General features: G+C 42.7%; 1 protein-coding gene across 3 annotated transcripts in view; it reads right to left on the bottom strand.

The window, feature by feature from the left end:
* The window catches only part of SH3GL1 (SH3 domain containing GRB2 like 1, endophilin A2), a 565,510-nt gene that overhangs the window by 317,974 nt on the left and 225,426 nt on the right, over positions 1–22,110 (bottom strand). For all 3 annotated transcript variants that reach the window (XM_077475737.1, XM_077475738.1, XM_077475739.1), the window contains exon 5: positions 15,975–16,108. In XM_077475737.1, the coding sequence (XP_077331863.1) occupies positions 15,975–16,108 (134 nt within the window). The remainder of the gene's footprint in view (positions 1–15,974; positions 16,109–22,110) is intronic.

Here is a 22,110-nt window from a genome sequence, read left to right as displayed (position 1 = left end):
AGGACACTGACTTCCCATCCAGGCTTACCAGAAGCCACTCTAATGTCTCCTTGGGCTCAGGTGAAGGCTGGGACATGGAGGCACAGATAAGATCCCTTCACAGTTAGATCCCTACACACTAACACAGACTTTGAGCACTGTGTGTACAAGATTGAAAAAGCATACAAAAAAAGAGATCTCTGGCCTTAAAAAGGACATAGGTGCATGCTTTGACGACATAGAAAGCAATGCAGACAGGCTTAGCAACTCTGTGCAGACTCATGACAGAATCCTCAACACTCGCACGGTCATGCTGCAGCAGCATTCCTACCAACAAGACGACATCGAAAATAGCAATCGTTGCAGTAACATCCGCATATGGGGGATCCCCGAATCTGTAGACCCCCAAAAACCTACCTGTGGCCGTGACAGCCATCTTTAATGAATTACTACAACACCCCAAAGTTGACCCCATCGAATTGGATCGTGTACACCGAACCTCAGGTCCCCGAACCTCTGACCCCTCCTTTGTACGTGATACCTTGTGCCAGGTCCACTTTTACAAGATCAAGAACATGAGGGCTGCCAGCTCACAACACACGATGCTCTTCAACAACACCCCTGTGATGCTTCTTCCTGATCTTTCCCACCAGTGGCAATGAGCAAAGCATTGAAGCCACTTACACAGCTTTTACAATCAAGTCAGATAAAGTACCAATGGCAATTTCCCTTCCACCTCCAAGTACACCACGAGGGTAAAACTGACATTTTTCGCAAAATGGGAGATTTACTCTCATTCCTTAGCACATTGAAACTACTGCAAGTCTCCCTGCCAGACTGGCCATTCTCTCTGACTACTCCTGGGATTACCCTTTACGCCACAATGGCAGAAACAGGGCCACAAACGCAACCCCAGATCTATGCTACAACAGGATCCCAATGATTGAACCCTGCCTGGATTATCTTCCTGTTTTTTTTTTTTTTTTTTCTCCAGGAATCATCCCTGTAATATTCCAAGGTCTACGTAGGCTCATTGCTTTTTGATGAGGTTTTTTTGACTTTCTCTCCCTAAAGTACATTTGTCCAGTGATCTGGATTGATACCCGTTTTCTATATGCCTCTTTAAAAGCTTAACCACTTAAGGATCGCCTCAGGCCGATATACGTCGGCAGAATGGCACGGCTGGGTACAGCCATGGGTCGCACGCGTGCGGCGCCGGCTGCGCACTCGCGACCCGGTCCTGAGCTCTGTGACCACGGATCCGATCGCCGCTGGTGTCCCACGATCAAGTCACAGAGCTGAAGAACGGGGAGAGGTAAGCATAAACAAACCTCTCCCCGTGCTTCCTAGTGAGCCTGTCACTAATCATCTGTTCCCTGTCATAGGGAAAGACGATCAGTGACGTCACACACCAAGCCACGCCCCCCTACAGTAAAGAAGAAAAAAAAACTTAACCCCTACACTGCCCCCTAGCAGTTAACTCTAGAGGTCGACCGATATGGGTTTTTCTCTGGCCGATGCCGATGCCGATATTTAGAAATCATGGCGGCCGATAGCCGATATATGATGCCGATTTTTTTGGGCCGATATGTTAGGCCGATTTTATTTTATTTATTTATTTTTAATCCCCCTTGATCTAACACACCTTTCCCACTGGGGCGTTTTTTAATGCGCTTTTGGGCTAAAAATAGCGCCTGCAAAATGGCTCCTCTGCAGTCTGCGTGAAAGACAGAGTGCTTTCACACAGAGGCGATGCGCTGGCAGGATCTTAAAAAAAAGTCCTGCAAGCAGCACGTTTGGAGTGGTGTACACCGCTCCTCCACCACTCCTGCCCATTGATATGAATGGGCACCACTGCCGAAGCGCATGCAATGCGATTTGGCAGCGGTGCTTTATGGGCGCATTTAACCTCTTCCTTGGCCGCTAGCTGGGTTATATGTGCCCCACTAGCAGCCAAATAGCACCGCTAAAATGATGGTAAAGAGCCGCTAAAACTTGCGTTTTACCATCAACGCCTGCCCGCTCCAGTGTGAAAGCAGTCTTCATAAGTGATACAGAAAATTTCTTACACTTAAACATTTATTAAACAAAACAAACCTCCAATCAGTTTACTTGTATGTATGATTTAGATAAAAAAAAAAAAAACTATATATTAAATAAAAACAGGTAGTCAAAACTTTTGGACAAAAAAAAAAAAAAAAAATGGGCTAACTTTACTGTTTTTATTTTATTTTTATTTTTTAAATGGTGTATTTTTTCCCAAAAAAATGCATTTGAAAGACCTCTGTGCAAATGCCGCGTGACATAAAATATTGCAACAACCGCTATTTTATTCCCTAGGATCTCTGCTAAAAAAATATATATCATTTTTGGGGGGTCTAAGTGATTTTCTGGCAGAAAATACAGGATTTTTACTTGTAAGCAACAAGTGTCAGAAAAGATTTAGTCTTTAAATGGTTAAACTGAGAACTTCTACACACAGAAATGACTTCATTCATTCAAGTGTAAACATTGTATCATTTTGTTCTTTTCTTGGCAGCCTGCCCAGAGAGGAGGAAAGGGTTGCTATGACGACTCAGTCAACTTGCACTGACTTCTATACAGAAGTCATTTCAAAGTCCCGCTGTAGTTCTAAATCGGCTTTTTATCAGCACAATCGGCCGATGCCGATTATTTAAAAAACGGCAAATATCGGCCGATATATCGGTCGACCTCTAGTTAACTCCTTCACTGCCAGTGACATTTTTACAGTAATCAGTGCATTTTTAATCGCACTGATCGCTGTATTAATGCCAATGGTCCCAAAAATGTGTCAAAATATAACAATCCCCTATTTCGTAGACGCTATAACTTTTGCGCAAACCAAATGCTTATTGCAATTTTTTTTACTAAAAATATGTAGAAGAATACGTATCAGCCTAAACTGAGGGGAAAAAAAATTTTTTATATATTTTTTGGGGATATTTATTAAAGCAAAAATAAAAAAAAATTGCATTTTTTTCAAAATTTACGCTCTATTTTTGTTTGTAGCGCAAAAAATAAAAACCGCAGAGGTGATCAAATACCACCAAAAGAAAGCTCTATTTGTGGGGAAAAAAAGGACCTCAATTTTGTTTGGGAGCCACGCCGAAAGACCCTGAAATTGTCAGTTAAAGCGACGCAGTGCCAAATCGCAAAAGGGCCTGGTCCTTTAGCTGGAAAATGGTCCGGGGCTTAATTGATTAAAGTGCATATGTTCGTTATGCTGACAACCTTCACCAAAGAAAACCGCATTATACTAACCCCTAGGTCAATCACATACTACCCAAAATGCTGGAGTTTCGTTTACCCTGTTCATAACCCCTACTATGCATTAATGTTTTACTGTTATGCTGTTTAATTGTTGGTTGTGATTGACTGTTTCCCCGTGGAGCTGGGGTCCAGAGAGCTGTTCTGCCCTGTGATCTTGCCCCGTATCCCAAAGGGCTTTTTCTTTTCTTTTTTTTCCAGTGCCATTATGGGCACTGTGGAATACAAGGCTGTGTACCTTTATAGTTTTTTTTTATTCCTTACTATTAGTCTTTTGGAGCCACCTAGTGGCCTTTTCTTGTTATAGTAAAATTTTTCCTAAACTTGACCTGTTGGTTCCATTCCCCAATAACACTAAATGCATTTACTCAACTGTCTCCACTAACCATCTCTAGATTGGGGAAATGTGACTGTGACCGTGATGATTGTTTTTGTATGTATAAAAGGTCCCTATGACTTGTTTCACTTTACTCTCACCTCCCCCTTGTTTTTCTTTTTTACCCTCCTTTGCCTCTTTTTCGCCTTTCCCTTTTGTCTCCTCTTCCTCTGTGCCTCTCTCGGCCCTATTTCTTCTGCCAAGAGCTGCTAATCCGTCAGACACCCAACATGCCTATCCCCCCCCCCCCCGACCCCCCCGCCCCTTCTGGATCAAAATGGGTCTCTGTTCCGTCGCTATCAGTAAATTCTTCAATCCTGAGGTCCTAGACTCTCTTATTGATGGGAAACTCAAAAGAGTTGGAGGGACGTGACGTCACCCACAGCCATCGCAGATTCTTTGTATACAAGCTGCATCACCTGGCATTTGGTTTAAGTGCTACTTTTGTGAGTTTTATTCATTTTTCATTACCATTAAATTTTATATAAGCAGAGAGCACTATGTGTTGCTTTTTATTTCTTTGATTTATGTGACCCTGGAGTGGACAGTGCCGATTAATATTTCTAGCTGTGAGGGGACTTTCTAGGATGTGTGTGCTGATTTCACCATATGATACCCCAAGTGGGAAGGCGTAGCAGACCCTCTATAATCAAAGAGTCCACTCAGTGAGGTGAGCGGCCATCTTCTACTTTGGTGGAGGTTTTGATATTCACACAAAGTCATCTGCATGCAATCCCTGTAGTTCATCATGGAAGACTACACGGATTGTTTTTTCATTATATATTTTTTTAATTTTCATCATGGACTTGTTTATTTAGTGCTGCACTGCCTTGCTTACAATCTCTTATTGATGGGGCAGGTCACTTCATCTTTCTAAAACTGAAACTAAACAATTTTCTTTTCACAGTGGCTCACATATACGTTCCCAACTTGGATCAGGCTCGGTTCCTCTCATCTGTTCTCACCAGACTATCCTCCTTTGGGGGCTCCTGCTTCATCATCGGTGGAGATCATCAACATCGCCTTGTACCGTTCCGTAGACAATACTATTTCCAGCTTTACAACTTATCGCCCAAAGTCCCAAACACCCAGAACATCTCTCCTCTGGTGATGACATTAAGGAGACAGCGTTACCCACCACTGACGTGTCAGACTCCTTAGAGCTCGAAAAACCTTTAGCCACATCCAAATTTTTACAAGCCATCAAGGACCTGAAAACCGGCAAATGCCCTGGTCTAGACGGGTACACCCCTTGTTTCTACAAAACGTTTGCCCCCTCAAATAGTACCAGTCCTAACTAAAGCTTTCAACTCTATTGATGATTCAAATTTACCCTCCAAAGGGTTATTGTCGGCCAACATCTCCATAATATCGAAACCGGGCAAAGATCCTTCCCAAAGTAGTAGCTATTGGCCAATATCTTTGCTCAACATAGACCTTAAATTAGTTAAGGTGTGACTAGAGATCAATTTCCAAAAAATCTATATACATAAAGGTGGGTACATCCCATTTCATTTAAAGAATATTAGAGTACTAGATAAGGGATTTTAAAAGGTACATATCTTAAATATACACTACAATGTATTATTATAAAAATACAAAAAAATATTTTTATTTATATGCAACACAGAAATAAAAAGGTGGATACAGGTATATATTCAGAGTCAGAGGTATATACACAAAATCTCTATTAGCGACAGTCAATACTGTAATCAAACACTTAAAATACTACGTCCAAAAACGTCTACATGCTTTGCCAGTAGCGGCTTCATCAGGAAAATGGACAAAGTTGTTCAAAAGTGATTTTTAGATAAATGCTGATATATATTCTCAACCTTAGGTGTATAGAAAAAACAAAAAAAAACAAATAAAGAACACAAGCAAAGACAGCATTAGATCAGTCCGAGATGGCCACGTGAAACCCCATCAGGAGCATCCATGTCGGATGTAATCTCCCACCCCCGTCCAAACCCCCGCCAAAAAAACAAACAAAAAAAACAAAAAAAAAAAAAACAATATTGCAACACTCCATACCTCAACAGGTCCAGGGGTGAGCGCATACAGGGAATCAACCAAAAATGTCAACCCACAAAACAATTTTGTACCCCATGGTCAATCGCAGCCGTGTTGGGTCACCCGTAGGGAGGGATGACTTGATCTCAAATATATCACAGCGAATATTGAATAGTAATACCTAAAGTATATAATAGATAATTATAGTCCTTAAAGTGGTTGTAAACCCTTACAACACACTTTGACCTACAGGTAAGCTTAGATTAAGGCTTACCTGTAGGTCCAAGAAATATCTCCTAAACCTACACGGTATTTGCCGAAAGACAGGCACCGCTGTAGACAGCGGTGCGCAGGCGCACTTAGCGTGCCGCCGTCAACGGAGATATGCCGCGCGCGGCAGCTCCCGTGCGAATGCGCGGGAGTGACGTCATCGCGGCTTCGCCAAATGACAGCGGCGGAGCAGCGAGACCCACCGAGAAGATGGATGCGCCGGACTACAGGGGACAGCGGTGACTTTGCTGGCTCCTGTGTCAGGTAAGTGAGACATAATGGACTACTATGCGATGCATAGTAGTCCATTATGCTTTACCTTTGCAGGGAATGAAATAGGAAGTAAACTCATCAGGGTTTACTTCCTCTTTAATAGTCAAATTCTACCAGTTTTTTATGTATATATATATGGGAGAACAGGTCCATGGACTAAATATAAACAGACCCCAGACTCGCCACTTTTCAAAAGTTTACGCTGAATATATCTAGTATCTCTATTGGGAGCTCAAGCACATGGAGGTCAAACACATAACACACAGTACACCTGAAAATTTAAGAAAGTAACAGATGTAAAAGAGGATATACATGAATATTTCTCTATATAATTTTCATTTTTTTATCTAAAAACAGAGGGACTAAGTCCATAAGGAACATATCTCACCTCTTAATAATGTATAGTGTCTTGATAAGCACACCTGAAAAATCAGTTTGTGTGCGTTATCACATGAAAGAGAAAAATACCAAACCAATTTATCTCCATGATAGGATCGATACAGACTGAAATATGTTCTCAATAGATGATTTCACTGAGAAAAAAAAAAAATGTGTTGTTATTACTTATTTAAAGTGAAATGTCCAGGCCAAGCAGGACAGGATATTGTCAGTTCTAATCATAAAGATATGTTCCTTACCCTGTGTTGTCCTCCATGTTAAACGTAAGCTCCTCAAGCTGCACATAAAAGCTGTGCAGCTTTTATATTCATCCCCGTTGGCGCCAAAAAGCTGTGTGTGACATCACGCCGCCAATGGTGCCACGCGGACACTCTGGGGAGGCCCCCAGGGCAAGGACTAAAACCCGGAAACCGGAAGTAACCGCAATAACATACCCTGCTGACAGTTAAATGCTGTGATGTGAATATACAGGATGATATGGCGACAGGCAAACCTGGGAGCCATGACCAGAGGGGGCCTCAAGGTGGGCACACGGCGGGAGAGACTCGTAACCCCAAGTCCAACCTACCGTGCACCCTTGGGTGTCCATACGGGGACCCCTATAGGGCCCTAAACCCCCCACGGAGTGCAAAAAAAAATATATATATATATTTTATCAAAACATTATAGGGGGTTTACTCGAAAGGGGCCCACTGCTCGTTCCCATGGCCATTTCAGACGTCACAAATGCATCTCTTGATTGCTATATACAGACATCTGAAAAAATATATATATACACAATATTATTCAGTAGAAGTTTTTTATTATATACAAGTTTTCCAAATGTGAATGAATCCACATCCTCCTCTCTGCTCAGGAGGCCACCAGATAGCCCATATGGCCCGCCCTCGCCCCACCATCGTACGTTCATGTTGGTTAAATGGACCCACGGCAGGAAATGAGGGGTGAACATGACCAAAACTTCCTATGGCAGCACAGGATGCCCAAGGCAAAAGCACAACAAGAGACACCCAGAGCCAGACATCAAAAATGCAGGTGACTATTATCGTTTTACTGTGAGTAGTCCACCCAAATTCATAGAAAAGGTGTATAGCTTATCCCTTCATTAAGCCCTGGGTATCGAGTTGCTTCCAAAAAATATATCTATCGAGTTTCTAACTGTAAAAGTCTGAAAGTTTGATGTCATTTTTGGAAAGCTTACAAACAAATAATTACAATTTAAAATTTACTTACACCTTTGATCAGACGAGAATTACTTTTTTGGATGTTGAGATTTAGGCCAATGAAATAGGAACATTAAGCTCCACCTTATATAGAAAACCCTCAACGGGTAACAGTTTGTTACATGCTAATATTTCACACCCACAAAAATTGATTGACAGTATTCCTTACAGTCATTTTCTAAGATTGAAACGGAACTGTACCGAATATAGTGACTTTCAAAAAGAGGCTAATTCCCTGAGAGATCCCTTACTAACTAGGGGCTATAGAAAAAACGGTCTCTAAAAAGGCACATAATCGTGTGAAAAACCAGGATAGATCAACAGTGTTATATAAACCCAGATGGATTAACTGATCAGCAACGACAAGGATTATTACAAAATATAATCGACAACATGCAAAAGTGAGGAACATATATAATAAATTATGGCACCTGTTAACAGCGGACGACAGGATTCTAAAGATTATTAAACCCTATCCTGAAATCAAATTTAAACGATCAGAGATACTTTGGTGAGTAGGAAATTTGATACATCTAAAAGAATGATACCAGGCACCTACCCATGTGGCAAGTGTAACTTCTGTCCCTACATCATGGAAGGGAGAACTATTCTACTTCCCAATCAGAACACTTGGACACCAAAATACAGAACAAACTTTTTATGCATAGTATCTACTGAATAATATTGTATATATATATTTTTTTTAGATGTCTGTATACAGCAATCCAGAGATGCATTTGTGACGTCTGAAATGGCCATGGGAACGAGCAGTGGGCCCCTTTCGAGTAAACCCCCTATAATGTTTTGAGATATATATAAATTATGTGTATATATATATATATATATATATATATATATATATATATATATATATATATATATATATATATATATATATATATATATATATATATATATATATATATATAAGCTTTTTATTTTTGCACTCCGTGGGGGGTTTAGGGCCCTATAGGGGTCCCCGTATGGACACCCAAGGGTGCACGGTAAGTTGGACTTGCGTATATTCACACCACGGCATTTAGCTGTCAGCAGGGTTATGTTATTGTGGCTGTGTGGACTGGAAGTGGTTACTTCCGGTTTTTAGTCCTTGCCCTGGGGGCCTCCCCAGAGTGTGCGCGTGGCGCCATTGGCGGTGTGATGTCACACACCGCTTTTTGGCGCCAACAGGGAGGGATATAAAAGCTGCACAGCTTTTATGTGCAGCTTGAGGAGCTCACGGTCAACACGGAGGATAACACAGGGTAAGGAACATATCTTTATGATTAGAACTGACGATATACTGTCCAGCTTGGCCTGGACATTTCACTTGAAATAACAATTTTTTTATTTTTTTTCTCTGTGAAATCATCTATTGAGCACATATTTCAGTCTGTATCGATCCTATCATGGAGATACATTAGTTTGGTATTTTTCTCTCTTTCATTTGATAATGCACACAGGTGTGCGTGTCAAGACGCTATACATTATTAAGAGGTGAGATACGTTCCTTATGGACTTAGTCCCTCTGTGTTTAGATAAAATCATACAAAAAATTATATAGAGGTATATTCATGTATATCCTCTTTTACATCTGTTACTTTCTTTAAATTTTCAGGTGTACTGTGTGTTGTGTGTGTTGACCTCCATGTGCTTGAGCTCCCAATAGAGATACTAGATATATTCAGCGCAAACTTATGAAAAGTGGCGAGTCTGGGATCTGTTTATATTTAGTCCATGGACCTGTTCTCCCGTATATATACATAAAAAAACTTGTCAAATTCCAAATGGTAGAATTTGACTATTGAGGACTATAATTATCTATGTCATACTTTAGGTATTACTATTCAATATTCGCTGTGATAAATTTGAGATCAAGTCATCCCTCCCTACGGGTGATCCAACACGGCTGCGATTGACCACGGAGTACAAAAATGTTTTGTCGGATGACATTTTTGGTTGATTCCCTGTATGCGCTCTCACCCCTGGACCTATGTTGAGGTATGGACTGTTGCAATATTTTTTTCTTTGGGGTGGGGGGGGGGGGGTGGGGTGGGAGATTACATCCGACATGGATGCTCCCGATGGGGTTTCACGTGGCCATCTCGGACTGATCTAATGCCGTCTTTGTTTGCGTTCTTTATTAATTTGTTTTTTCTTTTTTCTATACACCTAAGGTTGAGGATCAGCATTTATCTAAAAATCACTTTTGATCAACTTCGTCCATTTTCCTGATGAAGCCGCTACTGGCGAAGCATGTAGAAGTTTTTGGACGTAGAATTTTAAGTGTGTGATTACAGTATTGACGGTGTCGCTAATAGGGATTTTGTGCATCTACCTATGACTCTGAATATAAACCTGTATCCACCTTTTTATTTGTGTGTTGCGTATAAATAAAAAGATTTTTTGTATTTTTATAATAATATGTTGTAGTGTATATTTGAGATATGTACCTTTAAAATCCCTTATCCAGTACTCTATTATTCTATAGACCTTAAATAGTTTGCAAAGGTATTGGCCATCCGCTTGTCCCCCCTCCTCCCGGGAGTGATACATAATGACCAGGAGGGGTTTGTTCCTGGCCGAGAGGTAAGGGATAATACCACTAAAGCGATCCATCTCATCTCTTTTATACAGCACAAAGACTTGAAAGCCTTTGATAGGGTTAATTGGAGATTCTTGCAACTCTCACTTGAACAACCTTAATCACTAAAGTGATGTCTTTGTACTCCCAGCCCTCTGCCTCAGTACTAGTAAACGGCACTGCATCAGAACCATTTGACATCTGGAATGGTACACGGCAGGGCTGCCCTCTCTCTTCCCTTTTGTTTGTGATCATTATAGAACAGCTAGCCTGCGCTATACGTCAGAACGCCTCCATCCATGGAATCCAAACACCCTCCTTCAACCACAAGCTATCCCTATATGCCGATGACCTATACAGTCTATATACAAAATCCACGTATCTCCCCAACATATCTTCCTGCAATTCCTCCGGTTCGGCTCCCTCAGTAACATTAAACTTAACATAGCCACCCCATTTCCCTCTGCCCCTTTCCTTGCCCTACCCACCCCCCAATCACACTATGGGACCTTGCTACTTTCACCTGCTAGCGCTCTCAATGTCTCATTGTTGTTTATTGTTTAGCTTAAATTTAATGTTGCAATTAAGACAGTTTACCTACAAATGTTATTTACAGACCGTGGGTGCTGCGGGGAGCAGCCACTTCGCCTCCTCTCAGTGCACTCTCACCTTCGGACTAGCTCTGCTGTCCCTGGAGTCTGAGTGTGACTTGTAGGGGACGTGAGGAGGTTTTCCTTTGTCTAGGTTTGTCCAATGGACATTCCCTTACTCATGCCCTCTTTCTTTCCCTCTTCTTGCTTTCTCCCTCTTATTTCTCTCTCATTCTTAGGCCATCTGTTCCCTATGGGATGTGGGTTTCTCTCATATAGATCTCCCACCAAATCCTTATGGCCCACCTAAATATTTTATCCTTGAATGTCATGGGTCTAAACTCCCCACATAAACGTGTTAAGGCCTTTAAATCCTTTGCTGCTCTCAAAGCGAGAATTGTGGCACTCCAAGAAACCCACTTCGCTGCACGATTGACCCCACCCACCTCCTCCTGCTACCCACAGGTATATATGGCAAATGCCAGAACTAAAACACAGAAGGGTTCTCAGTGTTCCACGCTTACACCCCCTTTGTGCCTCTGGTTGAGATCAACGATCCCGAGGGCCACTACCTCCTCCTGGTCGGGCTCTTAGAGGATGTTGAAACTACAGACGATTGATGATTCAAACTCACCGTAAGGGCACACTCATCCTTTGTGGTGACTCAAATCAAATTCTCCAACCCAACCTTGATAGATCTCCTTGCACGTCAGATGCACATGTACCCTCTCTAGCGTTTAGACGCCTGGTGCCTTTACACATTTTATTCTAATCCCCATAAGTCTTCAACAAGAAACGACCATATATTTATTCCAATAGCATCTGCCTCTACCTTATTACAATCCACAATCCAACCAATTCCCTGGTCAGACCATTGTGCAGTGATTACTTCATTGGCCTCCTTAATTCGATAGTCTACAGATCGCATTTGGTGCCTGAATGAAGCTTATCCGACTAATAAATCTTACTTTTTTGATATACAACTAGCGATTAAAGAGTATTTACTGTCCAATTCTACTCCAAATATCTCACCCGTACTACTGTAGGAAGCCCACAAACCAGTCATTAAGGGTACTTGCATCCGTGTCTCCTCCCAACACCATAAAGATAAAAAATTCAAGCTGAAACACCTGGAAGATGCATATTACTACCATCACCTCCAGCTTCAATCTCACCCCTTACCAACCAATAAATGCCTGTTTGAGAAAGCTAAACTTGAACTGGACTTGCTCTTAGCATAAGTGGCCAAAAAAATCAATCCGCAGAGCCCGGCACACCATGTACCTAAAAGATAAAGCAGATACATTCCTGGCTCTACGTCTCCGTCAACCTGATCGGATGCGTAGACCAATTAGTCTCAAAGTCGCTAAGGATATTTATACGAGTGACCCAGTTAAGGTACTCACCGAGTTTCATAAACGCCTACCACGTTTCCATTGGGCATACGCTTTGCCCGCCCCATGCTGGGGTAGAATTTGTACCACTGGTCAAGTCCTATTTCCCCTGAGGAAGCCATTATAATGGTGAAACATGTAGGGAAGATTTGACCCAGCAGCACATCAAGGCCATTACTATTCAGGCCCTACATAGTATCTTTTGTGCTTCCCGAATTTTAATTGACTATTTGTACCTATTTTTAGTGCGAATTTTTTGTTTAAATTAGGCTGTAATAAAAATTTATATAGAATAACTTATCTTCTTGATTGTCTTGGCACCGCAATAATCCCTCCTTCCCAACTATCCATTTTTGTAATTTCTATGAGTCCAAGACAGATGTTGATTCATCCTTACTTGACCCTTTTTGTTTTGTTTTTTATGACTATAACTCTCCCTACACTCTTGACAGAGAACTGTCAGAGAAGTGCTACGTGCTATCAAATCCCTTAAACCCCATAAACGTCCGGGCCCCAACGATCTGTTTGCAACATATTATAAAAAATAAAAAAATTTGCTGATTGGCTAGCCCCCCTTTAAGTTAATGCTTTTAATTCCCTTCTAAAGCAGTGTTCCTTTGGTGGGGAAAAACTCACTGCTATAATCTCCATGATTCCCAAGCCTAACTCTGATCATACCTCCTGAACTAATTATAGGTCTATATCCTTACTGAATCTAGACATCAAGCTCTTGGCCAAGGTTCTCGCATTGCAGCTAAACAACTTAATTGGTACTCTTATTCAGAAGGACGAAGTAGGTTTCATTCCCCACCGACAGGCCAGTGACAATGTAAGGCGTGTAGTCCTCCTGCAATATTTAGCTTGCAAACGACAAATTCCCTTACATCTATTGTCCCTTGATAACAAAAAGGCCTTTGATACCGTGTCCTGGTATTACCTTCATTACACCTTACAGAAATGGGGATTTGGCCCCCATATCCTTCGATGGGTCATGGCCCTTTATGATAATCCCCAAGCTTACATCAGATATTCCGGTTTCCGATCGGACAGGTTTCTAATTGCCCGGGGAACTATACAGGGTTGTCCCATCTCCCCACTAATTTTTGCCCTCATTCTAGCCGCTGGCCCTAGCAATTTGGGTGAATCCAGATATTAAAGGTATCGAAGTTGCCACCTATCAGCACAAATTATGCCTATTTGCCGACGATGCCCTGATGTTCGTCACCTCACTCCATATTCCAATTCCAACCCAATACTTACTTTAGATCACTTTGCCACTATATCGAGTCTTGAAGTCAACCAAAGTCCATAGCATTCAATATTTTCCTACCGCCAACTGAGGTCTCCTATTGGCAGGAAACATTTTCCTTTAGGTGGGTGACGTCACATCTCCCCTACCTTGGTGTTAAACTCACTGGCGACTCAGCCCTTTTATATCAAACTAATTATCTTCCTATGCTGGCCTATCTGTCAGACCTTATGGTAGCTTGGCAACCCCTTTACGTTTCTTGGCTGCATTGTAGAACTGCACTGAAGATGTCCCTATTACCTAAGATACTTCAAGATCTCTTTTGGGTCTTGCCCATAGCGGTGCCCTCCTATTTTTTTCATATAATCCAGAGCCGTATACATAAATATATACAGGGATCCATTAAACCCAGAGTATCTTCCTCTATACTAATGCACCACAGATTTACATGTGGACTGGCTACCCCTTGCTTTTCCAAATACTATCAGGTGGCCCAACTGGCCCAGATTGCCCTATATCACGGTACTATGGAGATCTTGCTGTGGATGAGCCTCAAAGCTATAGACCTTGACCCACTTTTGGTAGATAATTTGCTTAGGTTACAATGCCCAGAACGTAAGTCCTTACATAACCCGTTGACAGAACACTCCATTGCAACTATGGGATAGGCTCAAGGGTCCCTTTAAACTACACTACTCACACTACCCCCTATTATTCTTCCTAGGGCCCCCGCTGTTCTTGCTGGCTCACATAGACCCAGGTGCTTTTACAATTTGGAAGTGTCTCGGAGGCATCTGCAACTCTGATGCCCATGCTGCAGGCATTTCTAAATTGTACACCCACCTCACGACTACATCATCCCACCTCCCCTCCTATACTGCCCATTGGACCAATGATTGGGATGACATTTGGGCTATGACTAATTCCTTGTCCCAAACCAACTTCGAGGTGCTTTTGCGCTGGTATATGGTCCTGGCAAGAATTGCTAAATACCATTCGACCTACCCTCCCACATGTTTTTGAGGTTGTGAACGGGGTACATATGTACATATCTGGTGGACGACGTGCCTGATCGCGCAGTGATTTTGGGACAAAATCTTTAAAATGTTGTCTTTTGCCTTGCTGAACCACTGTCCACCCGAACTTACAAAGGCCCAATCCAAAAATCATTACAGCTTCTAAACAGAAAATCGCGAGGGGCTGGAAATCCTCTGCTGTCTTGAGACTAAAAATAGGGTCACCCAAGCTATGATCCATAGTAAGATCAAGGCGACCATCCTAGATAAGATCCAACGACACCTGAAAATATGGCAACTGTGGGTGGATCATTTCCTTCTTCCACAATTCAACCCCAAGCTCCTGGAAACTTAAAAGTGGTGAGCCTAACCTTCCACTTTGGTTAGTACCTTGCCCCATAACAGAACAGACAGACTCCCCCCCCCCCCCCACCTCTTTGCTGTTTCCCTTACACTCTTCTTTCTCCATTTTTTCCTCTTTTCCTCCTAGATGTCTTTCATCTTTCTCCTTTGATGTTACCTGAGGATATGTGGTCAGGATCTCCCGGGGGAATTCCTCTGAGGCCCCTTCCACAATCATTACTCTCCTTTATAAATATTTGTACTATAACTGCCTGTGCCATGTGCGCCAGATGGGAGTTTATTTTCCCCTACGCTTCCTTTTTTAATGTTGTAATGTTATCATCTGGTTAACATGTACGAAGACACCGGCTCATTGTTCTATGTTGTCATGGTCTCTCATGTCATGTTTGCTATCTATCTACCTAAAATAAATAAAAATATTGAACAAGTTAAACATAGCCAAAATGGAAGCTCTCAACATATCCCTCCCTGCCTCTACGCTGTCCTTACTAAAATCAAACTTCTCTTTCCAATGGCAAACGAAGGGGATATCATACCTAGGTGTTACTATCCCCTCTAATCTCTCCAACCTATTTTCTCTGAACTAAGTCCCCCTACTCTAATGCATATGGAAGGATCTGGAAGAATTGGGAGGATCCCCATTACTGTGGTTCGGGCGGATCAGGCTCCCTAGGGTTAAATACAAGGGGTTTGTGTGCCATTCTATCTTCTGACCCATCCCTGTTGACCGCTTCTCCACCTCAGACACCCTCATGAACATGCTATTGAACCCATTGGGAATATCCTAATGAGAATCATACCCCTGAGGTGCACTGGCTCACAAGTCCACTAACCCACCACCTACTACTATAACATGTATGAGCCTATGTAAACGACCCCAGATGGGTGCACTAAGCGCTCATGTGTGCAAGCCCTAAAAATGATATTTAATGATGATAAAAAGGAAGCTGGTCAACTAACCTGTATTTCCTTTAGGTCCTTGTCACACAGATTCTGAAGAGGATCTAGAAAATTTTGTTTGACTTCTATGTCCAATGAATCTTTTACTTCTGCTAATCTCTTCATGGACTCTCCAGCATCCAGCAAAGCATCACCTTAATAGAAAATTATATTTTACAGGCACACATTCCTTCCTTTAATCAAGTAAATTTAAAAGAAGGTAAATCACTGAATAGCAGTAAAAAGGAAAGCTTTTTTGTACAGTAGACTAGTCCTTGCATTTAAAAAAGTTCCAAGATGAAAAAAAAAACGTCAGTGTTACAAGCTTCCGTTTGATATGGGATGTTAATTATATAATACACAAACAGTGCTCAATGGGATCAGAAGACTAAAAGGACTATTATAAATAATATATTAATCCAAGTTAATTTAATTAGATGCACGCTAAAAGATTAATTAAAAATCACACAACAGTCAGATAAAAAGATTAAGTATAAAAACTTGATAAGAAAAAATAACTTTCATTGTTGAAATACTCCAAAAATTAGTTACAATACTGTTGTGACTCCAGCTGACAAGGGATTAAAATCAGCAATATGTGTTTTGGATCCTAGTCTGGAATAGAAAGACCCAATGATTCAAATACGCAGGGAGGAATTGAAGAAGAGAGACACCACACTCTATACTGCAGCTGCTGGCTTGATAGTGGATGTCACTCTCACTCTGTAGGAATGTGTATTGAAGCCCATGTCGCCGTGGAACTTCCACGGTCAGCAGGCTGATCAGGCGAGCCTATACGGGCCGTCCTGGGGGGCACTCTGAATGGCAAGAGCTAGATCCAAGAGCTGAAAGACAGGGTCAGAACCGAATACAGGAAGTCACAGGATGTCAGGCGGCACGCAAGCTCAATGTTGGGAGCCATCGGCAACAGGCGCATTTATAGGCTCGTAGAGGGAAAAGAGCTGTCAAATCTTATATTAACCCCTATATAGCCTATAATGTCTCTTAATAATACGATAAAATTAATTATATAAAAACCATATGTACCAACCTGCAGCAGAGCTGTTGCACACTTTCTAGTTCAGGCACCATTCCTATGTCTAGACCTGGAATATACACCGCAAACAGAGCTGAGATGGTCTTTTTCACTCAGCGCGAAACATGATCAATTTAGCTATCTTTTGCTGGACCCTTTGTTATTTCCTGAAGGAGATACAGTCTGATCGCTCACAATTCCAACAGGGTGTGTTGCAAGAGAGAGTGGATATTCCAAACTATGTAATCACGGTGAAGCTGTGTATGCAGAGGATTGTAGCCTGAACCTTTAAGAAAGCCCACTGGGCCCTAAGCGTGAGGTGGGCGGTGACGTAACCATGCTGGGACTAGGTGAGCTGTCTATGCAGAGGATTGCTTTGTGAAATGCTCGTTTTTTACTTCTGAAATGTGAGTGGGTTTTTATATGGAAATAAATACTTTTTATTGGTAATTTGCACTATGGTTCTTGCCTCTTGCTTCCTATATGATTGACACCACGCTGAGAGGTCCATTCAAGCATGTGAGAAGACACCAATAGGTGGGTGAAGGGCACTACGGTGATCAGAGGCAATTACTGAACAGTTTCTGGTGTATGGGACTGCACATTGTTTTTTTTTTTTACGGACACTGAATCATTCATCGATGGACTGTATTTGTATTTAAAAGAAAAGATGGACTCACATAAATGTATTGCATATAGATGATTTTTACACTGTTTTCAGATATTTATGCATTATAATTTGAATGCATTTTATTGAAGGAGACCATTTCCCATTGATCCCAAGGCCTGTAGTTTGGCCCCTCCAGATTTACCACCTCAATGGGTGGAAGACGTCAAATATTTGGGGGTTCAGATTTCCTGTAGGGCTTTAGATTACCTCCCCTTTCATTTCACCCTGGTGTTGCAGAAGACTAAAACGGAAGCTAAAGGCATTGGGAGTTGTTGCCGTTGCCGCTTTTGGGCCGAACGAACCTAAATTAAAATGAAAATCCTCCCTACATTTACATATTTATTTTGCCACTCCCCCTCTTGGATTCTAAAGTCTTTTCTTAATCGTCTCAAGCACATTTTTATCTCTTTTTTTTTGGTGGGGTGCTAGTTTTCCAGGTTATTCATTTTCCACTTTGATGCGCTCAACCAAGGGGACTTGGCTTTCCCTGAATGTCACAATAATTTTTTGGCTATCTCTGTGGTGACAGCAGCTTGGTGGTTCTCCCCTAACTGCTCCAATAACCGCCACTATGCTGGAGGCTGCGGTGGACTCTTCCATCGAGGTGCTGCAATATCTGTTTAGAGGCACTAAAGCTCCATACCCACTCACTCCTTCGATGTTCACTACCATCATAGCCTGGAAAGTTGGCCTTAAGTGCGAACACCTTCCAGAAGGAGCAGTCTCTCCTAATACCCTGCTCTGGCTGAACCGTCTATGCCCCAGTTTTATATGCTCCCTATTCCAGGTGCATGTGCCAGATTCAATGTAAAGTGTATCTCACAAATTTCATCTGGCGCTACGCTAAAGCCTTGGTTGCAATTATAGTCTGATTTCAATCTTCCTCATTGTTTTGATACCTGCAACTCTCCCATGCCCTTTCCAGACAATTCCCAGAAGCCTCCCTTGTAGTGTTACATGCATAGTATGTAAAGCTGAATAAAGACAATAGTCCATCCAGTTCAATCTGTATGACGTGTTAAATAAGATGAACATCCAAGAGTCTTTTAAAAAAAAATGAACACTCCCCGCTGACACCACCAATTCTGGAAGAAAGTTCCACATCCTTATTCTCCTGACAGTGAAAAATCCCTTATGCAGCTTAAAGTGATTGTAAAAAGGTAAAAAAAATATATATATAAATAACCACCACATCTATACTTTTTTTTTAATCCAGAAAAAAACTTTATTTGGTAATAAACGCATACAGTCCAGGTATCCACAATCAGAATATACATGTCAGTGAAACAGATTCAAGTGTCCCGAAGACATGGCATTCATGCATACACTTACACCCCCCCCCCCAATTGTGCATTCTCCCTCCCCGCTATCCATCATCTACAACCTTGTGCTGCCGCTCAACCTGTCCACAATACAATGCGCTACATCCTGTCCATACAAACGGTAATTCGGCTTTAGTATTGCTGTTAGCCCAAATTAAGTCCCAGAAGTCTGTCCATGACTAGGTCATCAGGAGCAAGACCCAGGGAGCCCAGCCATGGCTCCCACAGTTTTTCAAATTTATGTGAGCATCCTCTATGCTGATATAGGCTTTTTTCCATTCTCAGCATACTACCTAGTGTAGTGGTCCACTCCTTGACCGTGGGGGGTGAATCCAACTTCCAATGTAGCATTATAAATTTGCGGGCCATGAATAGGGCCCTAGAAAGGGCCTCTCTGGTATGGGGTTCCGATTCCAGCTCGTCCAGCAAATTCAAAATGCAGCACCTGGGGTCCAATGGGATCGACACCTGGAACACTGTGTTCGGGGTTTCTGTCACCCCCCCCCCAATATACATGCAGTTTGGGACATCGCCACATCATATGTATCAAGTCCCCTTGGTCCCTTTTACATCTAGTACACATAGAGGTAGGTTTTAGTCCCATAGTATGCAATCTGTGCGGTGTGTAGTATACTCTCAGTAGCATGTACAGTTGTGTAAGTCTGTGTCACATTCCGCAAGCATATGGCCACCGATTGTAGTGATTCCTCCCACTGTTCATCACCCAGGGGTCCCATTTTCTTTTAACTGTCAAAGGGTGTTTTGCAAGAAACTTGCTCAGTAGTGTTGTGTAGCTCTGCGAGATGAATCCTTTAGAGGTTTCTGCTGTTTTAAGCTGGGAGAGTAGTGTCTCAGAATACCATTTGTAAATTTCCATTGGGATCCCGTCCCCCCCCCCCGGAGCTTTTCAGTTGGGAAACCCTGCTACAGCTGTCTGTAGTTCCTCCAAGGTTAATCGAGAATCCAGTGCTTCTCTTTGGGGACCTGAGAGGTTTGGGAATGCTATTTCGTCTAGATAGGCATCCAGTTCCCCAGAACTGTAGTTCGAGGTTGGGTGGTAAAGCTTTTCATAGAAGTCTGCTAATGTTTGTAGTACCGTATCTGGAGAGTGTACCAGTTGTCCCCCCACCCACCATCCTTATCGTTCCTATTACTGGAGATTTCTGCTCAGAGTTGGCTATTCTGGCCAAGAGGTGGCCCATTACCTCCCCTCTTCAAAGAAACTGGTCTTAGAGAAAAAACTATTTTTTTCAGCCGAGGGGGTTAGCAGGTGGTCATAAGCTGATTGAGCCGACTGCCACGGCCCCCCTGGCGGAATCTGTGGAGTCCTGAACGTATCTTGCCTCCATGGAGTGGACCTGCAATTCTAGTGGCTCTCTAATGGTTTCAGACCACCTTTTAATCTTCGTAACTTCCTTACTGAGTGGTTTTCTCAGGAAAGTCTTAAATGCCTCCCATTCATTAAGCATGGATACGTGGTCAGGCTGTTGGGTAAAAAACTTTTGGATGCTCCCCTCTATCTCCTCAGGGGATGTAAATAGCTGAAGCCAAAAGGCATTACATTTCCAGGGTGCCCTGGGAGTGAGGATATTTGAGTAACAATCAAGTTTGTCCCCAGGTATGAGTTGCCTGACACACATCTTGGTTTGTAAGAAATGTCTGAGAACGAGGGAAACATGGCCGGGTTTCCCACCACTAGGTCTATCCTGGACAAGGACCCGTGGGTTTTCAAGAAGCAAGAAAATTGTTTATACTGGATGGGTTCCGCTGCTGCCAAATGTCTAACCAGCCCACCTCCTGTAGCAGTCTTGCCAGAGGGGTTAGTGTCTGGGGGCTAGGTGATCCCAGCACCGGGTGTTTGTCAAGGCCTGTGTTTAACCAACTGTCAAAGTCCCCCACGATCAGCAGCGGGAGGTCAGGCCTCCCCCCCATAAATTCTAGGAGAAGCCGGAGTACCCGGGCAACGAACGGGGGGGGGATGTCAATATACATTTCAAGATACCAATATGACAGTGGATAAATACAAATATTCCCTCTGAATCTATTTTAGAAGCCAGGTAGTCCAGGGACCTGTGCACCACCACACTCACCCATCCGGAAAAGGAGGTGTGGGTGGAGTGGTACACCCAGCCTATCCACGGATACTTCAAGCACTCTCTGGTAGCACTCGTAAGGAGAGTATCCTGTAAACATAAGACAGCAGGTAAAAAACTTTTTTAAGCAAGTGAATATAATTGTGCGCTTGAGGGGGGAGTTCATGCCCCTAATGTTCCACGAGATTACTGGTGCGCTTCCCATCATGGGGGGGGGGGAGGGGGGGTGACCCGGCGGGGCTTGGAAGCCCTCATTGCTGTAAGTGGCCAAAAGTACCGGGAAAGGTGGAATGGTGGCAATCTGCTATAGCCTCAGGGTGACGGGTGATCAAAAATGTAGAGTTCCTTGGACTGTGTGGTAGTCTAGTCTATAAACTGCAGTAGGGCACAACGGTGCCGTCAAATAGGCTATCATTTTTGGTTTGATGATTCCTTAACCTGCTGAAAGCTCTTGCAATGTAGAGTGCCAGCGTAAAATTGACAGGTAAAGGCTTCCAGTTTAACATTGCCAACAGGGCAAAACTTTTCGTTGCACCACGTCCTGACGGTAGGCCAACTTTTTGTCCTTGCATTCTCCATTAAAGATAAAATTAGAAGAAAAGAAGGGGGTAGTCGTAGATTAGAAAGTCACAGATATTTTCCCCGCGTTTCAATAAAGGTACAGTGTTCCCCGGCAGTAGGGAAAGGAAGAGAAGCCAGTATTTAAAGAGGGGGGCCAACAAGGCAAGTGGGGACAAGCGAGAGCTGCCTCGCAGCACTGTGAAATATCTTTTTGTTATCAATCATACAACTTTATCCCTGTGCGGTATCCATAGTTCTGTAGTAAGGTCAGTCTCAGTCTGCATTGGCCCGGTGGTGGTGCAGGACTTGCTTGTTATGATCCAACAGGCCGCTGCATCCCTGGCTGAAGCAAAGAACCGTGCGTGCCAGTCTGCTGTCACACGCAGCTTTGCTGGGTATAGCATGGGATAGGGTAGTTGTAGGGCCCTCCTCTAGGCCTAACCGGTACTCTATGGGCCCTTTCCACGGTAAAAAA

The sequence above is a fragment of the Lithobates pipiens genome, unplaced genomic scaffold, assembly GCF_037356315.1.
Source record: "Lithobates pipiens isolate NorthernLeopardFrog02 unplaced genomic scaffold, aLitPip1_a1.2 Scaffold_13, whole genome shotgun sequence".
Classification (NCBI taxonomy): domain Eukaryota; kingdom Metazoa; phylum Chordata; class Amphibia; order Anura; family Ranidae; genus Lithobates; species Lithobates pipiens.
The sequence above is the reverse complement of the archived record's forward strand: the minus strand, read 5'-3'. Positions and strand labels throughout refer to the sequence as shown.